Here is a 22,188-nt window from a genome sequence, read left to right as displayed (position 1 = left end):
GTAAGGCTACTCAACTGACAGCTTCGCAGCACACCAGCAGAGCTGACACATCGCAACTTTCTAATTCTTCCGTCTCTTACAATAACTGTCAATTACCTCTAATCATCTCCCTTCAAGATGTTCCAACTCAATTCCCAGTGAAGTCTTAATTCCAAGTCACCTTCAACTCGGGAAACAACAAACTCCGACAACGCTCGCTCTGTTGCCAACAACAGCCTACTGAATCAATCTTCTTACAACTGAAACATAACCGAGAAGCGAAGCTTCTCCCCCACTGGTTTCAAACCAACTCCTTCAACAAACAACCAAGTACCGACAGTGATTTCACTCACATGTCGCGTACCAAGGGATAAAACACCGACAGTATTCAGCTGTCGTGCAACTCAACTGACTCAACAATTGGCCGGACGGACCGACCTGCTCTGATACCACTATTGTAACACCCCTCTAATACCCCACGGCAATTATCAAAATTAAATCAGAGTAAACATGCAAAGGGTGTCACAATTCAAAAAATAAAAGAAAACACACGTTCGGCATATGTCATGCATTCACTGAAACATCTGAAATTATAACTCATTAGATAAAAATCATGTTTACACAGCGGAATCAAATCATCAAGTCAACATTACATCGTTAATGTATCAGACTTCAAATAAAATAACAATAGAGTTATAATCGAAACTCAAAACATCGCTTTCCCCGTGTTACATCTATCAGAGCATGACACCGACACAACAACTAAACCGACTTATGAGCTAATCCTCACCAAGTCGAAAGCAGCTATCCTCAATCTGAAAATATCAACAGTAAGGGTGAGTCTCATCACAGTTAACAAATGTTATTGCATCTTAAATAACAACACATCATAGTTTATCATTCACCCAATTACATCATATTCAGATTATCAGGAACATCCATCGTTTACACAAACATCATCAGAACACATCTTTCACACAGACAATCATACTCAACACTAATTCGACAAAACACACAAGCAACACATCATCAATATTTATAACACTGGAATACTTCCAATCATGTTATAAAAGTATGCATATGTATGAACTGACACTATGCATGTGGTACCAACATCGTCAAATGGGACTAACCCATGACCGATCCAACATCATCCAGATACGGCCCTGCCAGCACAGATTCCTCACAATGGGAATCATGCCCTTCACTGATCCAACACACCCTTATGGATACAGTATCATCAATGCACATGAATGAATGCAACATATACAACATACTTATACCATCGTCAAGTCTAATGAGTAACATCATCAAATACTCATTTCATCATCATCATTAACATCATCATCATCAAAGTATGTTTATATACATTAGCATCATTCAATACAATCAATCATCATCATCATCATCATCATTACAGAACATACATGTGTCCACATCAATCATCATCATCAATAAGAAGAACACACATGTACCCACATCATTCCAATACAATCAATCAACATCATACAATTCTCTACAAATCATCACATCATAATGTTTTCAAAACAACATCTTATATTGTCACATTTCATCATATATGTCAACAATACATCATCCAATCAAACAAATCGTCACATGATTAATATTTCAACATAGCATGTATTTAACATATCTCATCACATATATGTACAATACATCATTCATCAAGAAATAAAATCATATTTAAAAATAATTGGATTCACACCTCATTTCATCATTTAAACACGTAGGCTATCTCATAAGATTCATCGTGCTCGAAACGGCACTAAAACGGACCTACGGTTCGAAAGTTACACATCATTTAACTTTTCCAAGAAAACAACTAACGCTACAGCACGCGGCGCAACCAAAGTTCGCGGCGCGACCTGAACCACAAGAACACGTTCGCGGCGCCAACCTATGCACGCGGCGCGGAACGAGAAAAAGTTACGCCTTCGCGGCGCCAACACGGGGACGCGGCGCGAACTGGCGATTTCGCAGACTATCGGGTCTGCGTCAGATCCTGCGATCTGACTCAATCTGAGTCCAAAACTGTCTCTAAACGTCATATATAGGCAGTTAATCATCAATTGCATCACTATTCATTATCACACATCAAAACAACACATAATCTATCAATAATTCATGCAATTTTCATCAATTCATAACCTCCCTAAACCTAACATATGATCCAATTGACTCAACAACATCCCTAATCAATATTATTATCTAAGAGCACGATAATAGATGATAACCAGAGAGTCCCCCCTTACCTTAGCCAAGAGTTCTTGATCTTTGGTCCTCTTCCTCTTTGGTTCCTCTTTACGTTCCTCATCCCTTCTCTTCCACTTCTCATTTTTCACGTTCTGACTCTTTTCCTCATTTCCCAATTTTCCTTATTTTATGAAACATAACATTTTAATTAGTAAAGGCTTTACTAACATAATACCCCCTCTTTACTAACACCACACTTGGCCCAATAGCCTATCTCATATTTCTTTCCAAATAATTCCACAAAATACTGAATAATTCCAATTAATAATTTAATTTCCAATTAAATTAAATTTAGAAAATATGGGGTGTTACAAATGGTCTTGCAACCAAATTTAGGTTCGGGAGTCGATTATGCAAGGGGAAGGTATTAGCACCCCCTTACATCCGTTGTACTCAACGGGAACCGTTTTGCTCGATCTATGTGTAAGGATGTTGTTTAGGGTTTACTTGCTGTTAAGGATGGATTTAATTAGGGGGAAAGGTTTTAAACTAGTGTGCTCGCCAAGATTTCCTGAATCATATACCTACCTATCCTCAATGTACGGTGAAGAAATTAAAGCTCCGTAGTTCATCTAAAAAATATTGTTTGTTGGTTGTTTTTAGTGGACGGTGTTAACGTTCACGTTCTAGCGTTAGGCGTTGATGCTCGTGTGTGGAGTCTTATGTGTTACTTGTGTTTCATTTAAGAATATTTTCAAATACCTTAGCATCTTGTGAGAAGAATCTAAATTCCCGTTCACATTAATGAGGGAAAATTAAATGTCAAACAATGCCTTTCGAACTGATGACAACGCGCTATCCCTTTCTCTTATCCCTTGAGTCAACTCCATCGTTTCCTTCGCTAATAGGAAAGGATACTTGTATGTTTGCATCTCATAAATGATTCCCTTATGTGATTATCATATCTGATAATATTAGTGAAAATTTTACCTCTTTCAACAACAAGATCCCTAAGACACTTAGACACTCCTTAAACATCTATTTATCCTTCTGAAGACATTCCGATGCAAAAATTTCATATTTACTTGCATCTGTAAAAGCCAAAATAGCAGAAGCCATGCGTATCTGATATGACATTTCTTGAATTTCTTCATGACGAACGACTTAGTCCATGTTCGAGAAATACGCGTAGTCTTCTTCAAAACTTTGATGGAGTTACCTATCCTTTTGAGGACCAGGATGTACCATGAGCATTACTGACGAATTTGTGTGGTTCAACCACAAGCTTCCCTTAAGGCCCGACCTTTATGAATCCGGTCCCAGACACCAATGTCTTTTGAAGACCGACTCACCAGCCAAAAAGTCTCTATCAACATCTCCCATAAATGGGTTTTCACCAGTTACCCTTGGTGACAGGATTAAGACATCCTCCTTGAAGGCCAACTAGAAGAATTCCACATCACGAACTGCTCTATGAAATGAGGATCTAGAGAGGCTGAAGCAACATGGTTTCCCGGGGAGTGGGCTCTTTCTAAAACCAGTAAGGTAGCGACTTTGGAATACAAGTGAGTAGCTCTAAATACCATATTCATCTTAAGCTTCATTTTGTAACATCTTATCTTATCTAAAAATAGAAGGGGTCTATAAAAATAACGAGAATATCCAATATAGAATAACGTAAGAGGAAAAAGAGAATCCTTTCACCCCTATACCAATGATAATATGCCTCTCCTCTTTGGAGGCGGCTTCCATTAGAAGGCAACTCTCTATGTATCGTCTCTTCTGCTACTTCAACCCATCAATAAAGTCTAAACCTTTCCAAAAGACCACTAATTTATTTTTTAAGTAGGTTTCCTCTTAGATAGATCATCAGGAAGGTAAGATTAAGTTCCCGGTCTAGCCCATAAGGAACTGTGACGTTAGAATTTAGGGAATTTATAAGAGTATTTTAGAGGTATACCAAGTTAAGCATCACAAATACATGTAGGAGAAACCTTATTGAGGGAGAATTACTAGGTAATATTGGCCCTTTAAGTTATTCATAATGTCGATATACACCTTGAGCATCTTCCCACCCTACTTGAGGGAAGAGTAAACTTTGGCCCCGTCTCGGGTTGGCTGAGTTATGCTGAATATTGAAAAAGGTAGAAAAATAGCATAAATGTTGGCACACCCTTCTTATATCCATACAAATATTTGAATACCTTGACATAGACCTAACTTACCATATGCATTTACAAAGGAGCAATCCCCATGTGGTTAAAAACCACCACCTTAAAATCGTTGAAAAGAAGCAAAAAGCCTATACGAGAGAATAAACATTTATGAAGAGGAATAACACATATGTTGTACATACTACACAATCTTTTATCCTCTTATAAGGAAAGCACCCCTATTCAAATGAGGAACTCACTTCGGTAGAAGCATGGTTTTACCCCCTTACCGGAACAAACTGAAACGGTGTCTAGCGTCTCATAATCCACCCTTTGTTGGGTCTTCGATTCTAAAATCTCGATCGACCGAACAATTACTTCGGTCCATCTTAGGTTCATTCCAACACATAAAAAGAATGATCACGAGTATAATCACGTGACTGATATTTTAACCACCACATTACTTTGTCGTTAGTGGGGTCATAACCAAAATCATGACGATGCATCCTAATATAAGTTTGAGTTTTTTGTTCTTGCTTGAGGTGCTTATGTCAATTGAATTTGTCAAAGTAAAGTTGAGAAAGCAAAACCCTTAGCGATTTCCGTAGGATCAAGACCAATAACTACCCATTCATCTTTGACAACAATATTTATTTTCAAATCCTCCATAACAATCTCTTCAGGAACCCTAATGAATAATAAACAAACATAGCAAAAAAAGGGAAAAGTCATTTACTTTAAAAGAAACAACTCACGGTATGCGTAAGAATCAAGTCATCTGAACACCACAAAAGATGTCAAAACATAAGAATGAGATCAGGAAGAAGAAAAATTATGGAATTTGGATTTGTACATTTGACAAGACAACTCAAGAGTAATTTAAGTATCACGAGCAACTAGTAACAAACCCGTGCGTTCGCACGGGTTCTGGTATGGCACGCGCATTTGTTTTACATGTATAATTTGTTTATAAGATATATATTTTTTTAAGATGGATTTTGGTTTATATTACATAAAAAAATTAAATAAAAAACACTTCATATCCAAGAAATTAAATATTCGTTGAAATACATATGTTAAAAAGAGTTCTAATATATATTTTGGAAGAGTAAATATTGAGTCCAAAAAAAGCATGATTGATTATGATGAAAGGGCAGATATTATCCCATGATTTTTTTGAAAATGAGCATTTTTATATAAAAAACTGCAAAAAAATAAAATAAAGCAACTTTATAAATTAGCAATTGTATAATAGTTAGAGTTTATTTTAAATGTAAAGAAATTATAATGATAGCACAAGTCTATAGATGGAGAGGAAGATTAAAAAGAAACAATAATTAAAAAATAGAATAACTAATAGTAAAAATGAATATTAATGAGAATTATCAAAACCATGTCTAAATCAAATTAAAATAATAATGTAAGCTGTCCATAAACAGAATAAATATATATATTTATAAAAAGTTATTAACCATAAGTATGGAATGGCCCACATATCGAAATTTTTTTGAAACAGACTGTGTGTAATGGAAAGGACGCAATATTAAATGTATTTGGAAACTGAACGATTGACATACTTGGAAAACTGAATTCTCTAGAGCAAACATAAATACTCCACCCCTGTCTCTAGGTATTTGTTGCAGATAAAAGCACCCCCACAAACCATCGGAAGTCATCGAAGTACATCTGTGGCAAACAATGGAAGGAAGCTCACTCAAACGATCCCCAACAACCGGTTCAAGGTAATATCATCTTAGATTATTGTCGTCATTCATTTGAATCGTATTCGTTATTATATGGTCGTAGATTCAGATACACCGCCTTAAACCAATCTCTTATCCAAAACGTTAAAGTAACAGAAGATACCTGGTTTTATTTATCCTTGCATGTATTTGTAGTGGCCATAGGATTGTATTAACCTTTTTGTAATTTGCTTTCCGTGCATGTATATTGATGAACCCTCAAATATCGGATCTGACATTAGATAACAGATTAGGTTGAAAAATGTTATATGTAATGATTAAAGATGATGCGGCTTGTCGATAAACAGAAAAATTGTGTTTGTGCAGATGTCAGGAAGAACTTGTTGAAATGCAGCCCATTTCGAAACGCACTCGGAGGTGTGTACTCCTCCGAATGTTGGAAGAGATTCGTGCTGTGAAAAAAGAAAGCATGGATGCGATTGAAGAAATCGAGGAAGAACTTCATGGTGGAACAGCAAGACATGATTTGGAGCGTGAACAGATTGCAGTAGGCTGTAAGAAAGGGAAAGGGAAACAACCGGCACCAGTCATTGCTGCCGGGCATGGAAGAAAAACCTATCATGCAGCTGTTTACCGTGCTTCATTTCAACCCTCTGCATCCAAAATGTAATTGTTTCTTCCTATTTAATGGTTATAACCAACATGTTTAGTATAAAAGTATAATTTTTGCTACTACTTAGTCTTTAAATAAGCATATTTATTTGTTGGTACATTGTGTTGCAGAAGAAAATCTTATTCAGGGTCAGGCAAACAAAATGGTGAGGCAGCCACCTTTGCAATGACCAATGATGGCGCAGCAATGCGGTGTGAAGTCAAGAAGGAAGCCCCTTATTCTGGAAGTTGTGGTAATGGTGAAAGGCGAACACGGGAAATAAAGGATCACGGAACCACCAACGCCTCAAGGTAAATGTGTTGTATAATATTTTAGACATAGGTAAAAAGGAGTACATATTCATGACTGATATTTCTTATTGAATCGGCGTAGGAATGGAGGAGCTGAAACATATCCGGAGAAGGTGAAAAGGAAGGAAAAAGTTGTTGGACACAGTGTGCAAAAGTCTGCCATGAAGCAGAAAGACAAAGCGAAAGTCAAATTTTCCCGCAAGTGTGTCAATTGTTCTAGTTCTGTTAGGTATAAAATGACTGCTTATGGAATAAGCTGGTTTGATCAGGAGATATGAATATATCGACCGTTAAGTTAAAGTGTGTTAATGGATCATGCTATAATCTGTGTTTAATTTTTGTAGGAAATCCACTGCAGAAACAATGGCTGTGAAAGAGGAATGCTGGACCCGAGTCGTTGAAAATCCTGTTAAGCTGAGAAACAATGTGTTGGTAAGTTATTCTGCGACAAATAACATTAAAAATAAGAATTGATTATAGAAAGTAGGCAACTAAAATTCGAGTTTGATGTTCTGTTTCAGGGTATTCCAAGAGATGTGATTCGTGCATGTATATCCGGGAAGATTCCAAGAATTGTCTTGATTGATCGCAACACTGGCGTTCCGTACTACTGCGAGATGGTAAAGAGGGCAGGTACTATAGATAGGTATATATTCGGTGGATGGTCTGACTTTTGTAAAGAGCGCAACCTACAGAAGGGAGACACATTGCGGTTCTCCATTAAATATCCTCCGGTGGACTCGATATTGGTGACCGTAGAGCGTGGAAGAGCCTAGGGAAAGACCTGTTAAGACATATGACGTGTGTTGCTGTCGTAGCTAAAGTCATAATCTGCAATTATGTATGTTTTATTGTTAAGTTTTCTGGACAGTTGCAATGTTTTGGTACTATGCTTTGTTGGGCATCCATTCTATTTTGTAATGCTGGTTATTTTGTTCTTTTGACTTTCTTAATCACATGGTTTTTAACTCATTCTGTCAGAGGCAGAATCAGATATTTTGTTATTGGTTACATGTTTGCAATCCATGTTTATTATAAGTTCATATATTTATTGTATTTCTAATTGTTGCATGGTTATTTTATCATTGTGTTTGTTGCGAATAGATTGTTATCATATGTTATGTAGTATTTAAATTAATTGGGCCAAGCCAAATCCATATAGATTGTTATCATATGTTATGTAGTATTTAAATTAATTGGGCCCAGCCAAATCCAAAGTTGAATATAAATGTTTGTCAACAAAATAAATCGAATGGCAATATTGGAGATTTAGCTACTGTTTAGCCAACCATTTTATTTACCTTTCTTCTACTTTAAAGTAGAAGCTTGGCCAAACAATACTGTTTAGCACACATGTTTTCATATTAGATTTTTTTTAATACAGGTCATATATCATATTATGAAAACAGTAATTTTTCAAATATATATATAAAATATTTCACAACTATCATTCAAACAGCTTATAACTTTATTTAAAAAGCTCTTATATTCAACTTTAATTTGAAAGTAACTTTTACAACTAAATTAAACTTGGCCAACCAATACATTATTATCAACAGAGGACATGTATGGAAAGATAAAATAATGATATTTGTCACAAAAAATATAAGACATAAATATTTTTGTCAAGCTAAAATAATAAAAAATAAAAACAAAATAATACATAAATATACTATAATATATTTCCAAAAAATTTGTAATAATATCATATAGATATAAATAAAATAATAAAAAATAAAAACAAATAATAAGACATAAATATACTATTATTTATTTCCAAAGATTTTGTAATAATAAAATATTGTTATAAATAGATCCGCAAACTCTAAATGGATAATAAAAAGTTACATTATGTATAGATAAATAATTAAATGAGAATAGAACATTTTTGTTGTCGTGTAATAGGTAATAAAACTACCACACAATAAATTTTGAATAATAATAAAAAGAATAATTGAAGCGGAAATATTTTCTAGAATGAAATGGACTTATGTCACCATATAGTTATGTTGCAATGGGCCATGGTAAGAATCAGTTAAATGTTAATGTCCCTGCAGCCCATTAATCAGTAGGGTAAATCAAATTAGGGCTTTTCCTTGGACATTCACTCTTGACTATTGTAGTTTGTCCGGGAAAACCCATGAAATCGTTTGCACTACGAAAGAAGAAGATGTCATCCGATGAAGAAAACATGATTCCTCAACCAAACTTCGGCTCATTTCCAGTCGATGTGTATCAATATCTGAGCGAAACGGCTACAGGGCTAACAAACAGCTTGGACGGTGTAGGAGCTACGGTCGACATGCAAAGGTTGAAAAAATCTAAAGGACCCATCGAATCTTCGTCCAAGCGTAAGGGTAAAGAGAAGGTATTCCAAACTTCAAGTTCTTCTGCTACGATGCTCTCCACCGGAAAAAAAGGGTAAGTACACAGAAACAGATTTCGTATTGTATATTTTAATGTTTTAGTTAAAATAGATTGATATAGGAACAAACTGAACTTGATAATGATTTACCATAGGATGAGTCCAGGTTTGGATGTTGCATTTTAAACGATTTTCATCTGCTGTCGTTTCATACAACTATCTACAATATAAAACAATTGAAGATAGTAGAGATAGTTTAAAATGTTATTTTATATGTTTCAGTTCTGATAAGGTAATCATTGACAAACCAAAGAAGGATATATGGGATGACCTTGAGGTTAGGGAAGTTGACCTTGGTCCAGTTGGCAGGAGAATTGTATGGCGAAAGAAGATCAAGTCTAGTAGAGTTGCAAGAAGGAATGTCCTTGTAAGTCATATTGTGTAATTATACATGTTTCATTTTCTACATCTGTCTTGGATATAAATTGAGATCAACTGCTTTGGTGTCAATGCAGCAATTCCCTCAGAAGGTGGTTCAAGAGCATCTCATGGTCGGCCATGAATCAATTGTTTTATACGATTCAGATCGTAGAAAGTCCTACAACTGTGTTCTGCACATGGCAAAACGAAAAACCTTAACGGAGCGTTATATATGCAAGGAATGGTATACATTTGTAAGGAACCGGAAGATAAAAGTTGGTGACAGGATTGGATTCAGTTTGAGACTCCCTGAGTGTGACCAATTGCTGGTTACAGTGAAGCGCAAAAAGTCTCCAAGTTGAAACATTATGCTTTTGAATATCCACAATTTATGACGAAGAAGTCCATTTTGTAACTATTATGCATGTTTTGTATTAGGCAGGTGTAGGACTGTATTAGTTTTGCTAAGTCAGGTTGTGATGAAAAATGTTAAAGTTTGATGTAGTTGTGTCAGAACCCGTGTCCCATTGTGAAAATGCTGAAGTATAACACCATTTGAATGGGTTAAAATGTAAGATTAAACTATATAACCTTTTGATGTATGCTAGTACGATGTTAGAATTTATGTTATAGTAATTGTAACACATGTTTAACTCAAAAAGGCACAATCCAAATCGTTGTACTTAATATATAACATTTTATAAGATTGCAAATTTGATGTTTTTATTAAAATGAAAACTGCTGGATCAGTATGGCACTACAATTGGCATTTAAACATTAAAAGCATTATTGTTCAATAGGTTGAAACGAAAATAGTGGACAGAAAATAAGTATATTAAAAAGTGGGTCCTTGGATAAAACAAAGTCACAAGTGTTACTTAAAAGGCAACTATATGATATTATCAACCATGCTATGATACATAAAGGTGTTTGGAAGTGACATCTTGCTGGAAGTATTCAAAGTAGGCACATGTGACTAAGGAATATATTCCTTTCTCTTGCTGCATAAGGACAAAAGAATCTCTGCATAAGTTGGACCATTTGGTGGCAATGCGTGTAAGAAGCACGTTTCATTGCAGTCTGTTTGATGAATAAATAGACCACAATGTATGCATTTCAAACATAGTGAAACCTCATAGAGTCACAAACCATCAACTCTCAAACTTCATCATTTTTTGCTTCTCAGATTTTGTACATCATAATTTTTGAAATGGATCTATGCGGCATTTTGAAACACTCAGAACTTAAAGATTACTTTATGATCGCGAAGATATCGTCACAGGTGTAGTCAAATATCTCTGTAAATTATATTGTTTTCCAGCACTTATAGATATACATTTGTATTGTTTAGTCAGCATCACAAATTATAGTGTATTTGTTGATAACATATTGTCTTTGTATTTGAGCTTTGCAGTCCTACCCGGAAATTCAACCGTCATTTGTGAAAAACAGCGGTAATGAAATTTCTAAGAGGTGGACCATAATGAATAACCAAGGTGTACATCATGAACTGATTTACAACCAGATTGAAATGCATCCACTGGTTCTCAGTGGATGGCCTTGTATGGAATCGTACTACAATCTACCATCGGATGTTATTTTGACGATTGGATATTATGGTAACAACAACTTTTCAATTTTATCATTTGAGGAGGTGGCTAGACCCCAAGATTTACCGCCTTTTCATAGCAGAAACGTGTTTTCCAGAGACATATATTTTTTCGACGTAGATCTCCATCCGTTCAGTGTTGATATTCCAAAATTAGTTGAGTTTTCTCTCTATTTTCAAACCCTTTCAAAGACATCTGTCCATTAAATGAATCACTTATTATAGATTTGTTTTTGTAGAAATTGCAGGAGGATTTTGCAATCTTCCTTAGAGATCATGCATATGAATACATTGTGTTGTGCGGTGACAACGGGAAGAATAAGTTCATGTCTACCTTAAAAATTGAAGATCCTCGCAGATGCAAGATAGGATATGGATGGGATGAATTTTGCAAGTCCAACAACTTCAAATGCGGAGATAGGATCCGATTTAGGTTAGATGTTACTTCCCCGGACAAAACTTGTTATGTGTATTTAATTGCATGAGGTTAATTTCGTCATATGAACCCAAAGAACATGATATTGTGCTACTGATGCTGTTTTTTAAGATGAATGTGTACTACAAATATGCATGAAGTTATTTATTCTTATTATATTTAAATTTGCTATACGTATGATTTCTTAATGGAAGTGCAAAAATTAAGATTGGATTCTCATAATATAGTTTCCAGCTAAAAGGTACAGTACATGGTAGCTTAGAATCATTGTTACACAGACAAGTCATTGAAAGGTGAAAATACATCTGCAGACTTGCTGTCATCGAGGCGATTTTTGGTTCCTCTTTTGCATGGCTGGGGAATTCCTGTCATTGTTATCCCGTGGCACAATAAACACCTAGTCTGCAGAAAACATTTCACACAATTATGTCCATAAATATAATAAGTTTGCTTCTTATGTCAGAGCTAAAGGCATATCAGCTTGATCATATTAGAATTACATTATATATTGTGGAAAACCTCTTTATACACAACATTTGTAGTAGTAGACTTCGATTTGTCGCTTTCGTCGTATATCAAAATTTTGATTCCTTGCTTCGTCGTTACCCTTGACAGTGCCACATAGATTTGGCCATGAGTAAACACGTCTCTTGGCAAATAAAGTCCTACTGTGTCCAGAGATTGTCCTTGAGATTTATTGATCGTCATCGCATATGAGACAATTATTGGAAATTGACGCCGTTTGAGTTTGAAGGGCCAAGGAGACTGCGAGGGAGACATATCCATTCGAGGGATGTAAACCAAGTTTCCACAACCTTTTCCAGCCATTATTTTCGCCTCGATGACATGGTTTCCCATCTTAGTTATCATTACCCTTGTTCCGTTGCACAGACCCTCCGACTGATCTATGTTACGCATAAGCATAACAGGTGTTCCTACCTTCAATCTAATTAGGTGGTTAGGTAACCCTGAAGTAGTTAGCGAACTGAGAAACTCGGGTGTGAGTATATCCACTACGTTGGTGTCGTGAATTTCAGATCTGTCGACAGTGTTTGAGCTGTAGTAATCCTTGGTATCCCCTAAATATCACAGAAATCTTACTGTTAGTGAGTGTAATAGATGAAAAGTACATTTTGACGATTATAGGAATATGTTGACAACCTGGCATCAGATCAAGGACGTGATTGTTGATTTTATCAACAACTTCCAACGTAGAAGCAAGTATCGCCTTACTTTTGAGGTAGTCGTTAGACAGGTAATTTGAGCTAAAATCAGGATAAGTACTATTAACGATGGCGACGATTGGGTCTGTGTAATCAGTGATCAACAGTTCTGGTGGCATTTGAATGTCGGCGAAGCCATCATTTGGCTCAGAAAGTTTGCCTTCACCAATTTGCAACAGCCACTTTGAGAAGTCAGCAATTTCCTGTTTTTCAGCTTCATTTGGCCCGGATTGCAGCCGCATGTTATGTGTTAAAGTTAAAACTTCGACAGAACGCCATATGTAAGAAGCATTTATGGCAGAATGTACGATATCAGAACGACTACCTCTAGGAACAACGGGCAAAATCTGTCTAAAATCACCTCCGAACACAACAACCTTTCCACCAAAGATTTCCTCTGAATTACCGTACTTAGACATTACGTCCTTCAAAGTTCGATCGAGTGCTTCAAAAGCGTGTTTGTGTGCCATTGGTGCTTCATCCCAGATAATAAGCTTTGTTTGTCGTAATAGCTCTGCTACGTCGTCATTATAGTCAATCTTGCATGTTGAATTCTCCATGGTTGGGACAGGTATCTTGAATTTAGAATGTGCCGTTCTACCACCGGGCAATAATAAAGAAGCTATACCACTCGTTGCCACGGTAAGACATATGTCATGTTTGGACCTCAATGCACTTGCTAGTGTTCGCCACATGTAAGTTTTACCGGTTCCACCGTAACCATGTAGGAAGTACACAGCACCCTTTTGATCTCGAACAGACGCCATAATTTTATCAAATATTGACCTTTGCTCACCTACAATGATTGGCAGGAACATTAATTTAAGAGACTCCAAAACACTGAGAGGCAAGTGATATTGTTGTATTGGAAACGAACCTGTCAGAGCATTGAAAAGTGACGTAAATTGAGTTCTCATTGTAGGCACATCATAACTCCGTTCATCATAAATCAGCCTATTCCCTAATTGTTGTAGAACGTATCCATCAGGATATGGAATTGGTTTAAAGTCAGTGAGGCTTCTTCGATTTGCTTGTAGTATCTTTTCAATTTCCGTTAATGTCAAATTCTTCAACTCCTCCTCTGTTAGAACCAAATCTGTCCCAATTGATAAACAACAAATTTTTAGCACATATCATTTTGTGAGTTAATTCAACATAACTAAAAGAATTGACGACATGTTATAATCTGGTAGGCCCCATTGAAATGCCTACTCAGTGTGATACACTCAATGCTATGAATTAATATTTGTAGCTGCTCAGGATCAAAAGCTTTTTTAAGTAATGAAGTTATGTAAGTTCATAATTCGGTTAAACCTGCATTGTGAGCTAGCTGTCTCTGCTGATGCAGCAGACCATCAGATAGTAGACTCCATGTCTCATCCCAAAGATGACCAGGCCTATTAACAGCAGAAGACAAAAGCATTACTACAAAAAGCTTGCGGAGAAAATGCCCCGACCCCCATTCGCTCGCCTCGCGTATTGCCCCAATGTATTCCCGGTCATCTTCTAGGAATCCCATGGCAAAGCAGGCATCCCTGAAAGTATCTAACTGGGTCCCACCAACTTTGCGAATTTCTTCAAAAGTTAAGGGTCCCTTAACCACAGTCAACATCAGTCGCAAGTAAAACAACTCTCCAGTGGTTGGGGGAACCCAAATTAAACGACCAATGGTGAAGCCCTTTTTCCGCGGTTTCCATGTTCTGCTCTTTTTCTCATAAACAAACTTAGTGACAAACTGTCCATATGTCAGTGACCTTGCCTCCTCATATTTCGCGTTAGCAACAAACCAAGCAGTAAACATAGACTCCGTCACACTTGCTTTTTCCAAAATATTTTCCATTCTCGCATGATCCGGGTAGTAAACTGCTTGCTCACCTACTAAATGATAATACATACGTTCGACCGCCGGTTTCCTGCCATGGATGTTGTAGGAGTAAATCCTCCAACACGCCTCACTCGGGGAGACATATCTACAATCCAGATACTGTTTAATTTCATCCACAGGCTCTCTATCGGTTCCCGAATCGTTGTTAGAAGTTGAAATTGTTGCACCGATTCTATCAAATCCCTTGTGAATATATTTGAATAGATATTTGATTGATGTAATTTGGTTACACCACTCCATGTTAATATGTGCATGATATTTCAATAGGAATCTTGTATTGTAAGGAACGACATGTCGATTGTCAAAAGAGAAACCATTTTTTTGGATGACATGGGAATTAGCGCGTCTTCTGTATAGGGGATAGCCATCTGCATCAACAATCGTATCTTCTTGGAAACGCTTCGGGAAGAATTTCGAGCATTTTCGGTTTTTCATGCACGGTGAATTCATCCGCGCTGCACCGCAAGGGCCGTGGATCATGTGGGCCGAAACCAATTTGTACAGTGTTGGATGTACCTCTGGGTCAGGAATTTCTGCAGATATGATTTTATCTATATCAGCCGGTGTTGGATATTTATTCTGAGGGTGTAAAAAAATCAATATGTGAGCATGTGGCAATCCTCGTTTCTGAAACTCAATTGTGTACATCCCTGCGAGGAAACCATAGATGAAAAATTAGTTAAACTCAATTGTGTACATCCCTGGGAGGGAACCATAGATGAAAAATTAGCTGTCAATGTAAATTAACCAAGTAATGTGGATATTCAAATAAAGATTAGTCAATCAAGAAGTATTACATGCAATAACCTTGCCAAGCACGTGGCGTTTCGTTATATCAGTCATGAGCTCGTCAAACTTGATTTTGAATACTTTGGTTATGAGATCAGGTCTATCATGTGGCTTTAAGTCAGTGCCCGCCAAAGCGCGTTCTATTTCTGGCCAAGCAGGATTGCAAGTAAACGTAACAAACAAATCTGGGAATCCTAATTGACTTGAAATGGCCATTCCATCAAAATATAACTGATCCATGTACCTCTTGCTTCCAACAAAAGTGGATGGCAAAACCACCCTTTTTCCTCGCTTTGGTGCTGAATTCTGCTGAGTGCCATTGGTTTGATCGTTCAATTGATTATACTTTCCAACTCGTAACTTGGATTGGTTGGTCCTCAACCAATTGAGACGTTCAGACTCCATCATAGCAAATCCATCAACCAAAAATTGTTGAAAAAGCCGTCTTGAGTGAAGCAACGTCATTGCCTCTGATTTACGTTCCTGCAACCGGAAACACAACCAATCTTTGATGGATTGACGATTTTTCCTAGTAACCTCAGACTCATGCTCATACCTGTGCAGTATATTTTTCCTATATCCATCCTCACCATAAACAAAAATGAGAGGGTATTGGTAGGCTAAGTAGGCAGGATGAAATTCAGTTATTTGTTGCAAATGGCCATCGCGTGCATGGATGATGATGTCTCTCGGTGTTGTAGGATCGATATCTCCAACAATCAGAGCAGCCACTTCTGACACAGTTGGCGTATTGTACACACGACCATCTTCAGCCCTGTCACTGATCAATCGTATCTTCAAGTCTAAGAATGCATTTCCTCTCAAAAGATCTCTTGCCATTCGAAATGCCTTTGCATGGGGATTGAATTCGTCCAACATATCCTTTAAATCACGAACAATATCCCTGCTGAGAGCATCATTGTCCCTACAAAAATGTATCCACATTACTACATTGCAAGTGATATAAAGTTGGTCATATGATATTTTCAAAATCAGTACAATTACTTGAAACATTTCATTCTGTTAGTGACTTCGTTATCGGTGTCAAAAATATATAGTTGAGCATATTGGGGATCATTTCCAGCATCTGGCATCAACGTCCCAATCCGATGACATGTTTGACCGTGCAGGCGTAAAGTAGGTGGTCCTCCTCCGTCAGCAACGCTGTTGTCAAATTTCATACCAGGAGACGTAAATGAAAACATGGCGTTGTAAGTGCGAAGGTTGCTCTGGTAGTTTTTACTCTCTGGACTTGTTCCACTATGCAAAAGATGCTGCAGCAGTTGTGGGGGCTGTTGAAGTAAGGGCAGTACAACTTTTCCGCTCCTACAACACCGGTGGAACTTAGGAACAGTTGTATGCCTTGATTTGTCTTTGCGTTCCTGATACCACATGGAGGCATGACAAAATGGGCAGTCCCAAACTCGATCTCCTATGTCTGAATATTCTGTACAGAGATTATGTAATATGTCAAATATAGATATTGGTAAATTTAAATATAGAAATTGCATAAGACAAACACCATACGTTCTAAAAGTGAGTCTACATGGTCATCATTGGGAATGCTTTGATCATCATCAGAAGAAGAATATCCCAAGTTCACGTCATCTTCGGAGTTAGATTCTGAATCATCTGTGAAATTAGTCGCTCGGTCAGAGCGCCGTGTTACATTGAGTGTGTTGTTGCATGCATTGGAAGTAGAAGCATGGTGAATGTTGGTAGTATGGGGAATGGTTTGGTTAAAAGTTGCCAACAGGTTATTGCCAGCAGTGGGAATTGTTCTCCTCCTTTTTGGCGGCAATTGTCGGTGTAAATGTGTATCGGAGGGTGCAGTGTTAATATGGTTAGACAGGTTGGCAGAAAGAGGGAGCCGGTGAGATGATGTTGGTGTTTGAGTGGATCTTACAACAGCTTGTTTGCTGATCGGGAAATTTTCTTTATTTGGGTGATTAGAAACATTGGTCCTGTTGGACAATATGTCTCTCCTCCTTTTTCTAGCAACTGAAGCAGCATTTGAAGATTGCCCAGATGTTCCAATGCCATCAGTAAAAGAATGTTCTTCAAATGATAATTGTGTTGAACCCATTGAACTACCACACCCATGTGAACGACTTTGGTTATGCATGGGGGATGAAACTGGGTGTACCACGACAGTTTGTGGTTTCCCGGTCAAATTTTTACGCATGCGTCTCCTATGAGCTAATATTAGTTTTCTCCGCAGTCTAGCATTCTTTGCAGTAGCATTAGTTGATGAAGTAGAGTTTGCTTCCATGGTTAAAGAATCAAGCCAACACTGTGATAAAGTGGAAACGCTTTTAGAATCTTGCTGAGAATGCAGGGCTGTCCAAGGAGGATGTAAGAGAAGAAAATTCTAATGTTGCATGGTCCTGTGTGAAAGAGTAATAAAAAAAAGAGAGGGTAATTTGAAAATTTAAATTTTCCCGCAAAATTCAAATGCCATTACAAAAGTTCCATTAAAAAATGGTTTGCACTGTTTTAGTGACATTAAAACAACTTAGCACTCATAAATTTATTAATGATAATTTTAGTGACTAATGAGTGCAAAGAAGCCAGCCAATGGGTGTTTTCACGCAACAATGAGTGCTAAGTTGTAGTGACATTGCATTGGAAAGAGTCATTGAAAAGGTATAAAGTTGCAGTCATGTAGTGTATAGGATGAGGCAGACTGCTGAGTGGTGTATAGGATGCGGCAGGTAGATTGCTACAGAGGAAAGAAACTACAAAAAGCATGTCAGCTTTTTGTTCAAAGTTTTGGAAAGGTGCAGATGATATGTTTAAAATGTTAATATAAAAATTATTTAAATATTTATATCTAATATATAAATATATGTAACAGGTTTTGATATTGATATTTTCATAAGTTTAATTAATCACTTTTTAAAGTTGTAAGTGATTTGTGTGAACCAAATGGGAAAGATTTATACTCATGCTGTATCTAACATATAAATATATGTAACAGGTAAATATATTGCCATATTATAATATAGAATGATATGTTATTATTACTTGTTATATATAATATATATAATATACTAAAGTAATTTGGTTGATGAAATTTGAAAATTGCAGTTTGTGTTGTATTTTTATAACTGTGGTATGCATTTTGTTGAGTTATCTCTTGCTATTTATAAAGGAAACTGGGTGTCATATAATAAGCAACCAAAATATCAATACGAAAATATTCATTCTCCCAATTAACATTCATAACCTTAGTAACAACTATTGATAAATCTGGAAACTATACTTTTTTAAATATTCAGGAACAAAGATTACACCAGATCCTCTTGAATAAAGTCATAAGAAAACCAAAATGAAACATCCAAAAGACTACTAATTAGCATTTGTAACCTTAGTTCGAGCTATGGATTTAGAAGGAAACTATAATTCTTTAAATATTCAGGAACAAACATTACATCAGACAATCTGGAGTTAAGTCATAAGTTAACCAAAATGAAACATCCAAAAGACTCATAATATTATATAGAACTGAGTAGGCAAAACAGAATCGTTATGCTTGCGTTGTTTCAAAATAATAGCGGCACTTCTACTTGTTTTTCTCCAACTTGATGATCTTCTTCAATTTGGTCGAAGATAGTTCCCCATCACAAAAAGATGTCGACTCGCCGGAACCACCATGATTATGTCTTTTTGCGGTGGGAGTTAGAGGATCTGGGTTGTGTTTGGATGTTATCTCTAAGTCCTGCAAAGATAACATAAACTATCAGTTTTTCACATGTACAGGACAACAACATATAACTGAAGCTGGTTTTGGTTTTTGAAATTGAATACCGTTGGAACTTCACAATCATCTGCAGCATCAGTTTTGGCTTCATCGACACTCTCTTTAATCTTCAGATAACAAACAGTAGATGCAAGTTGTTTTTAGAATTCAATATAATACAACAGAATTTGCAATATATATGCATTTATAAAGAGTAGTATTGGAGCATATACCTGCGGCGGGAGTGGTGTTATAGATGGTTCAGAACTCGCGACCTTGAACATATAAACAGAATTAGTTGATGTGTATCAACATAGATGATGTAAATTTGAAGAACATGCTAGATGTGAGTTGAGTGTTACCTGTGTATCCCCCCATCGAGCCTTCAACTGATCTGCAAACTCATCATTTTTGACGAACATTATAACTGAGGCGCTGTCCCAGCTGGGCTGCCATTTAACCCTCAAAGCAAGATTCAAGTGCAACATAGCATCAAGATCTAATGGGAATTCTAATGGATCCGTTATACCAGCCTACAAAAAACAAATATAACATGTTTTTAATGATCATGCAGAACAGCCTAATACTATAGATATGATTGTTCTATGACGTAACATACCTTTATCATTGTATCCCGCATATGAGCAGCAGAGACGTGCAAGATTTCGGTACATTCTCTATCCCAAAAAATGAACTTGCAAGTAGTATTCAAATAGAAACCTTCCACTTCAATCTTATACCTATTTTTGGTTTATCAGATTAGATAAAAATGTTTAAAAAACCATAATGATAAGAAACAATATCGACATGCAATTTTGTTTTCACAAACGTCACAGACGTATCGTACTTATAGATCTCCGCCTCAGTAAAATGTCCATTATCACATTTGTACGGAGGTTTTTCACCGCGAGCCGATTTGGTGCATTCATGGCAGCACTGATAGTACCATCCGTGGGAAGACGCAATGAGTTTGCTTGTTTTTGCAACAGTAGCACAAAAAGAATTCTGCATGAAAAGATGAATATGTATTGTAAGAAAGCACACATCCTTAATTAGCTTATACATTATAATTCAGATATACGCCTCTTTACCTCGCGCATTTTCTTCATCTCACTGAGTGGTACACAAATAGCCCCATTGAGCAATTTCTGCAGATGACTTTGTCCAACATTATCATTTGTGGATGTGCGGGAGTATTGTTGAGACTGAGAGGTCAGTTGCGTAGAAACGACGCGCAACGATTCCTTTGGGAATCTGCATGAGAAAATCAAAATAAATATTGGACATGAGAGGAATACAAAAATGAGATGACGTTAAACATAAATAGAGAATGGATTCCACGTTTTAACGAAGTCCTTGACAGTCGGCAAATCCGCGTTGATAAGAAGCTTCGTAACATGGAATGTGTTGGTAACGGAGAGAGGGTATTGACCTACAATAAAAACAAAGGAAATGAGTAACATGATCAAAAATAACAATGCACTAAAAGGAATCGTTGCGTGTATTTTCCATTCCAAAACGCCATACCAGCTTCTTTTACTTTAGCATACTGAATCATAATAACAATCGGCCCAGTTGTCGCAGAGTTGTCCTCGTTAAACTTAAAAAACTGTTTAGCATAGTCTTCCCAGAGGGTGCAATTTAGGGTGTTGTTGCTGGAGTAGATGAAAAATGTTATCATTATAAGACATGATACAGATGAAATCAAGCCAAAATAAGAACCCAAAAGAAGATGGTTGGACAACATACCTCGCATCTCGGAGTACGAAATTAGCCTGAAACTTTTTCCCACCAATTTGCGTCTGTTGATACCCAACACTTTCGAGCATACCAATAACATCTGATGGATTATTGAAAACAAAGAACATAAGTAATTGAGCTACTATATAATGCAAAAGGAAACGGTATCGTGATGCAGTTTTACCAATGAGTACATTCTTCTGAAAGTTCCCGTTGATGATGTCAGAAAAACTTGTGAAGGGGCGTGGTTTGGGGGGTATGTTATGTTTGTCAACATCACCAACAGCAGTTCCTCCAGTAAATTTCACCAAAAACTTGTGGGAGCTTGGTTTGAAAACTAAGTTATTAGGCTGCACAGAAAAATTAGACACAGTATAGGTCCGGTCCACCTCAAACTTCTCGGTGTATGCGGCCATGCATGCAGTTGGAACAACAACGTGGATATCAGAACCCTGGAAATAAACAAAAGGGTTAGATGCAGAACACAACCTCGCACACGGAAATATCACAGACTATGTAAATTAGTTTCAAAAAATGAAAATGGTACACATGCACGGGTTTGAAAGAACACATGCTTCAAAACCACATAAAAGGAACAGATTATGTAAACACATCAAACAACATCAACAGTAAAAATAGAACGTTCAAAAGGTAAAGATCGAATAAGCATAAAACAACAAAGACGACAACATATGAACAATGATACACAGTGACAGAAGTTAAAAAACCATGCGAACATTCACACGCACAAACAGCAACATCACTTACCTCTTTGTCTTCAAATATCATCTCAAAATGCTCCTTGTTGTTGGAGACTACCTTCCATTTATGGGAAACTCTCACCGCCACTTTCCACAACTCTTTGGTGTCGTTGATGTCCTTAATTTTTTCCAGAGGACGAGCCATGCAGAGGTTGAAGATAGAAGATGGATAGCTTGCAGATGGATGGTAGCTGGGAAAGATTTGA

At 36.8% G+C, this 22,188-nt stretch overlaps 5 protein-coding genes across 5 annotated transcripts; 3 read left to right on the top strand and 2 right to left on the bottom strand.

Annotated features, from left to right (window-relative positions):
- Nucleotides 1-5,914: 5,914 nt before the first annotated feature.
- On the top strand, nt 5,915-7,016 carry LOC131639371 (uncharacterized). The gene is made up of 3 exons (XM_058909874.1): nt 5,915-6,088; nt 6,416-6,715; nt 6,833-7,016. The coding sequence occupies exons 1-3, from the start codon at nt 6,045-6,047 to the stop codon at nt 7,014-7,016; spliced, it is 528 nt and encodes a 175-aa protein (XP_058765857.1). The 5' UTR covers nt 5,915-6,044.
- Nucleotides 7,017-7,131: 115 nt separating this feature from the next.
- On the top strand, nt 7,132-7,897 carry LOC131639365 (uncharacterized). Its single transcript, XM_058909865.1, has 3 exons — nt 7,132-7,241; nt 7,357-7,444; nt 7,534-7,897. Exons 1-3 carry the CDS (start codon nt 7,174-7,176, stop codon nt 7,786-7,788), a joined length of 411 nt encoding a protein of 136 aa, XP_058765848.1. The 5' UTR covers nt 7,132-7,173; the 3' UTR covers nt 7,789-7,897.
- Nucleotides 7,898-11,343: 3,446 nt separating this feature from the next.
- LOC131639367 (uncharacterized) lies at nt 11,344-11,910 on the top strand. The gene is made up of 2 exons (XM_058909870.1): nt 11,344-11,562; nt 11,646-11,910. The coding sequence occupies exons 1-2, from the start codon at nt 11,362-11,364 to the stop codon at nt 11,889-11,891; spliced, it is 447 nt and encodes a 148-aa protein (XP_058765853.1). The 5' UTR covers nt 11,344-11,361; the 3' UTR covers nt 11,892-11,910.
- Nucleotides 11,911-12,112: 202 nt separating this feature from the next.
- On the bottom strand, nt 12,113-18,011 carry LOC131639370 (uncharacterized). Its single transcript, XM_058909873.1, has 8 exons — nt 17,267-18,011; nt 16,745-17,186; nt 15,748-16,664; nt 14,380-15,600; nt 13,943-14,161; nt 13,004-13,861; nt 12,362-12,921; nt 12,113-12,244 (listed from the first exon to the last, which is right to left on the bottom strand). The coding sequence occupies exons 1-8, from the start codon at nt 18,009-18,011 to the stop codon at nt 12,113-12,115; spliced, it is 5,094 nt and encodes a 1,697-aa protein (XP_058765856.1).
- A 2,534-nt stretch (nt 18,012-20,545) lies between these two features.
- LOC131639369 (uncharacterized) lies at nt 20,546-22,127 on the bottom strand. The gene is made up of 5 exons (XM_058909872.1): nt 21,990-22,127; nt 21,231-21,673; nt 21,009-21,136; nt 20,823-20,913; nt 20,546-20,735 (listed from the first exon to the last, which is right to left on the bottom strand). The coding sequence occupies exons 1-5, from the start codon at nt 22,125-22,127 to the stop codon at nt 20,546-20,548; spliced, it is 990 nt and encodes a 329-aa protein (XP_058765855.1).
- Between the last annotated feature and the right edge of the window lie 61 nt (nt 22,128-22,188).

This window comes from Vicia villosa, unplaced genomic scaffold (genome assembly GCF_029867415.1).
Source record: "Vicia villosa cultivar HV-30 ecotype Madison, WI unplaced genomic scaffold, Vvil1.0 ctg.002607F_1_1, whole genome shotgun sequence".
In the NCBI taxonomy this organism is placed as follows: domain Eukaryota; kingdom Viridiplantae; phylum Streptophyta; class Magnoliopsida; order Fabales; family Fabaceae; genus Vicia; species Vicia villosa.
Note: the sequence above shows the minus strand (reverse complement) of the source record. Positions and strands in the feature narration are given on the sequence as shown.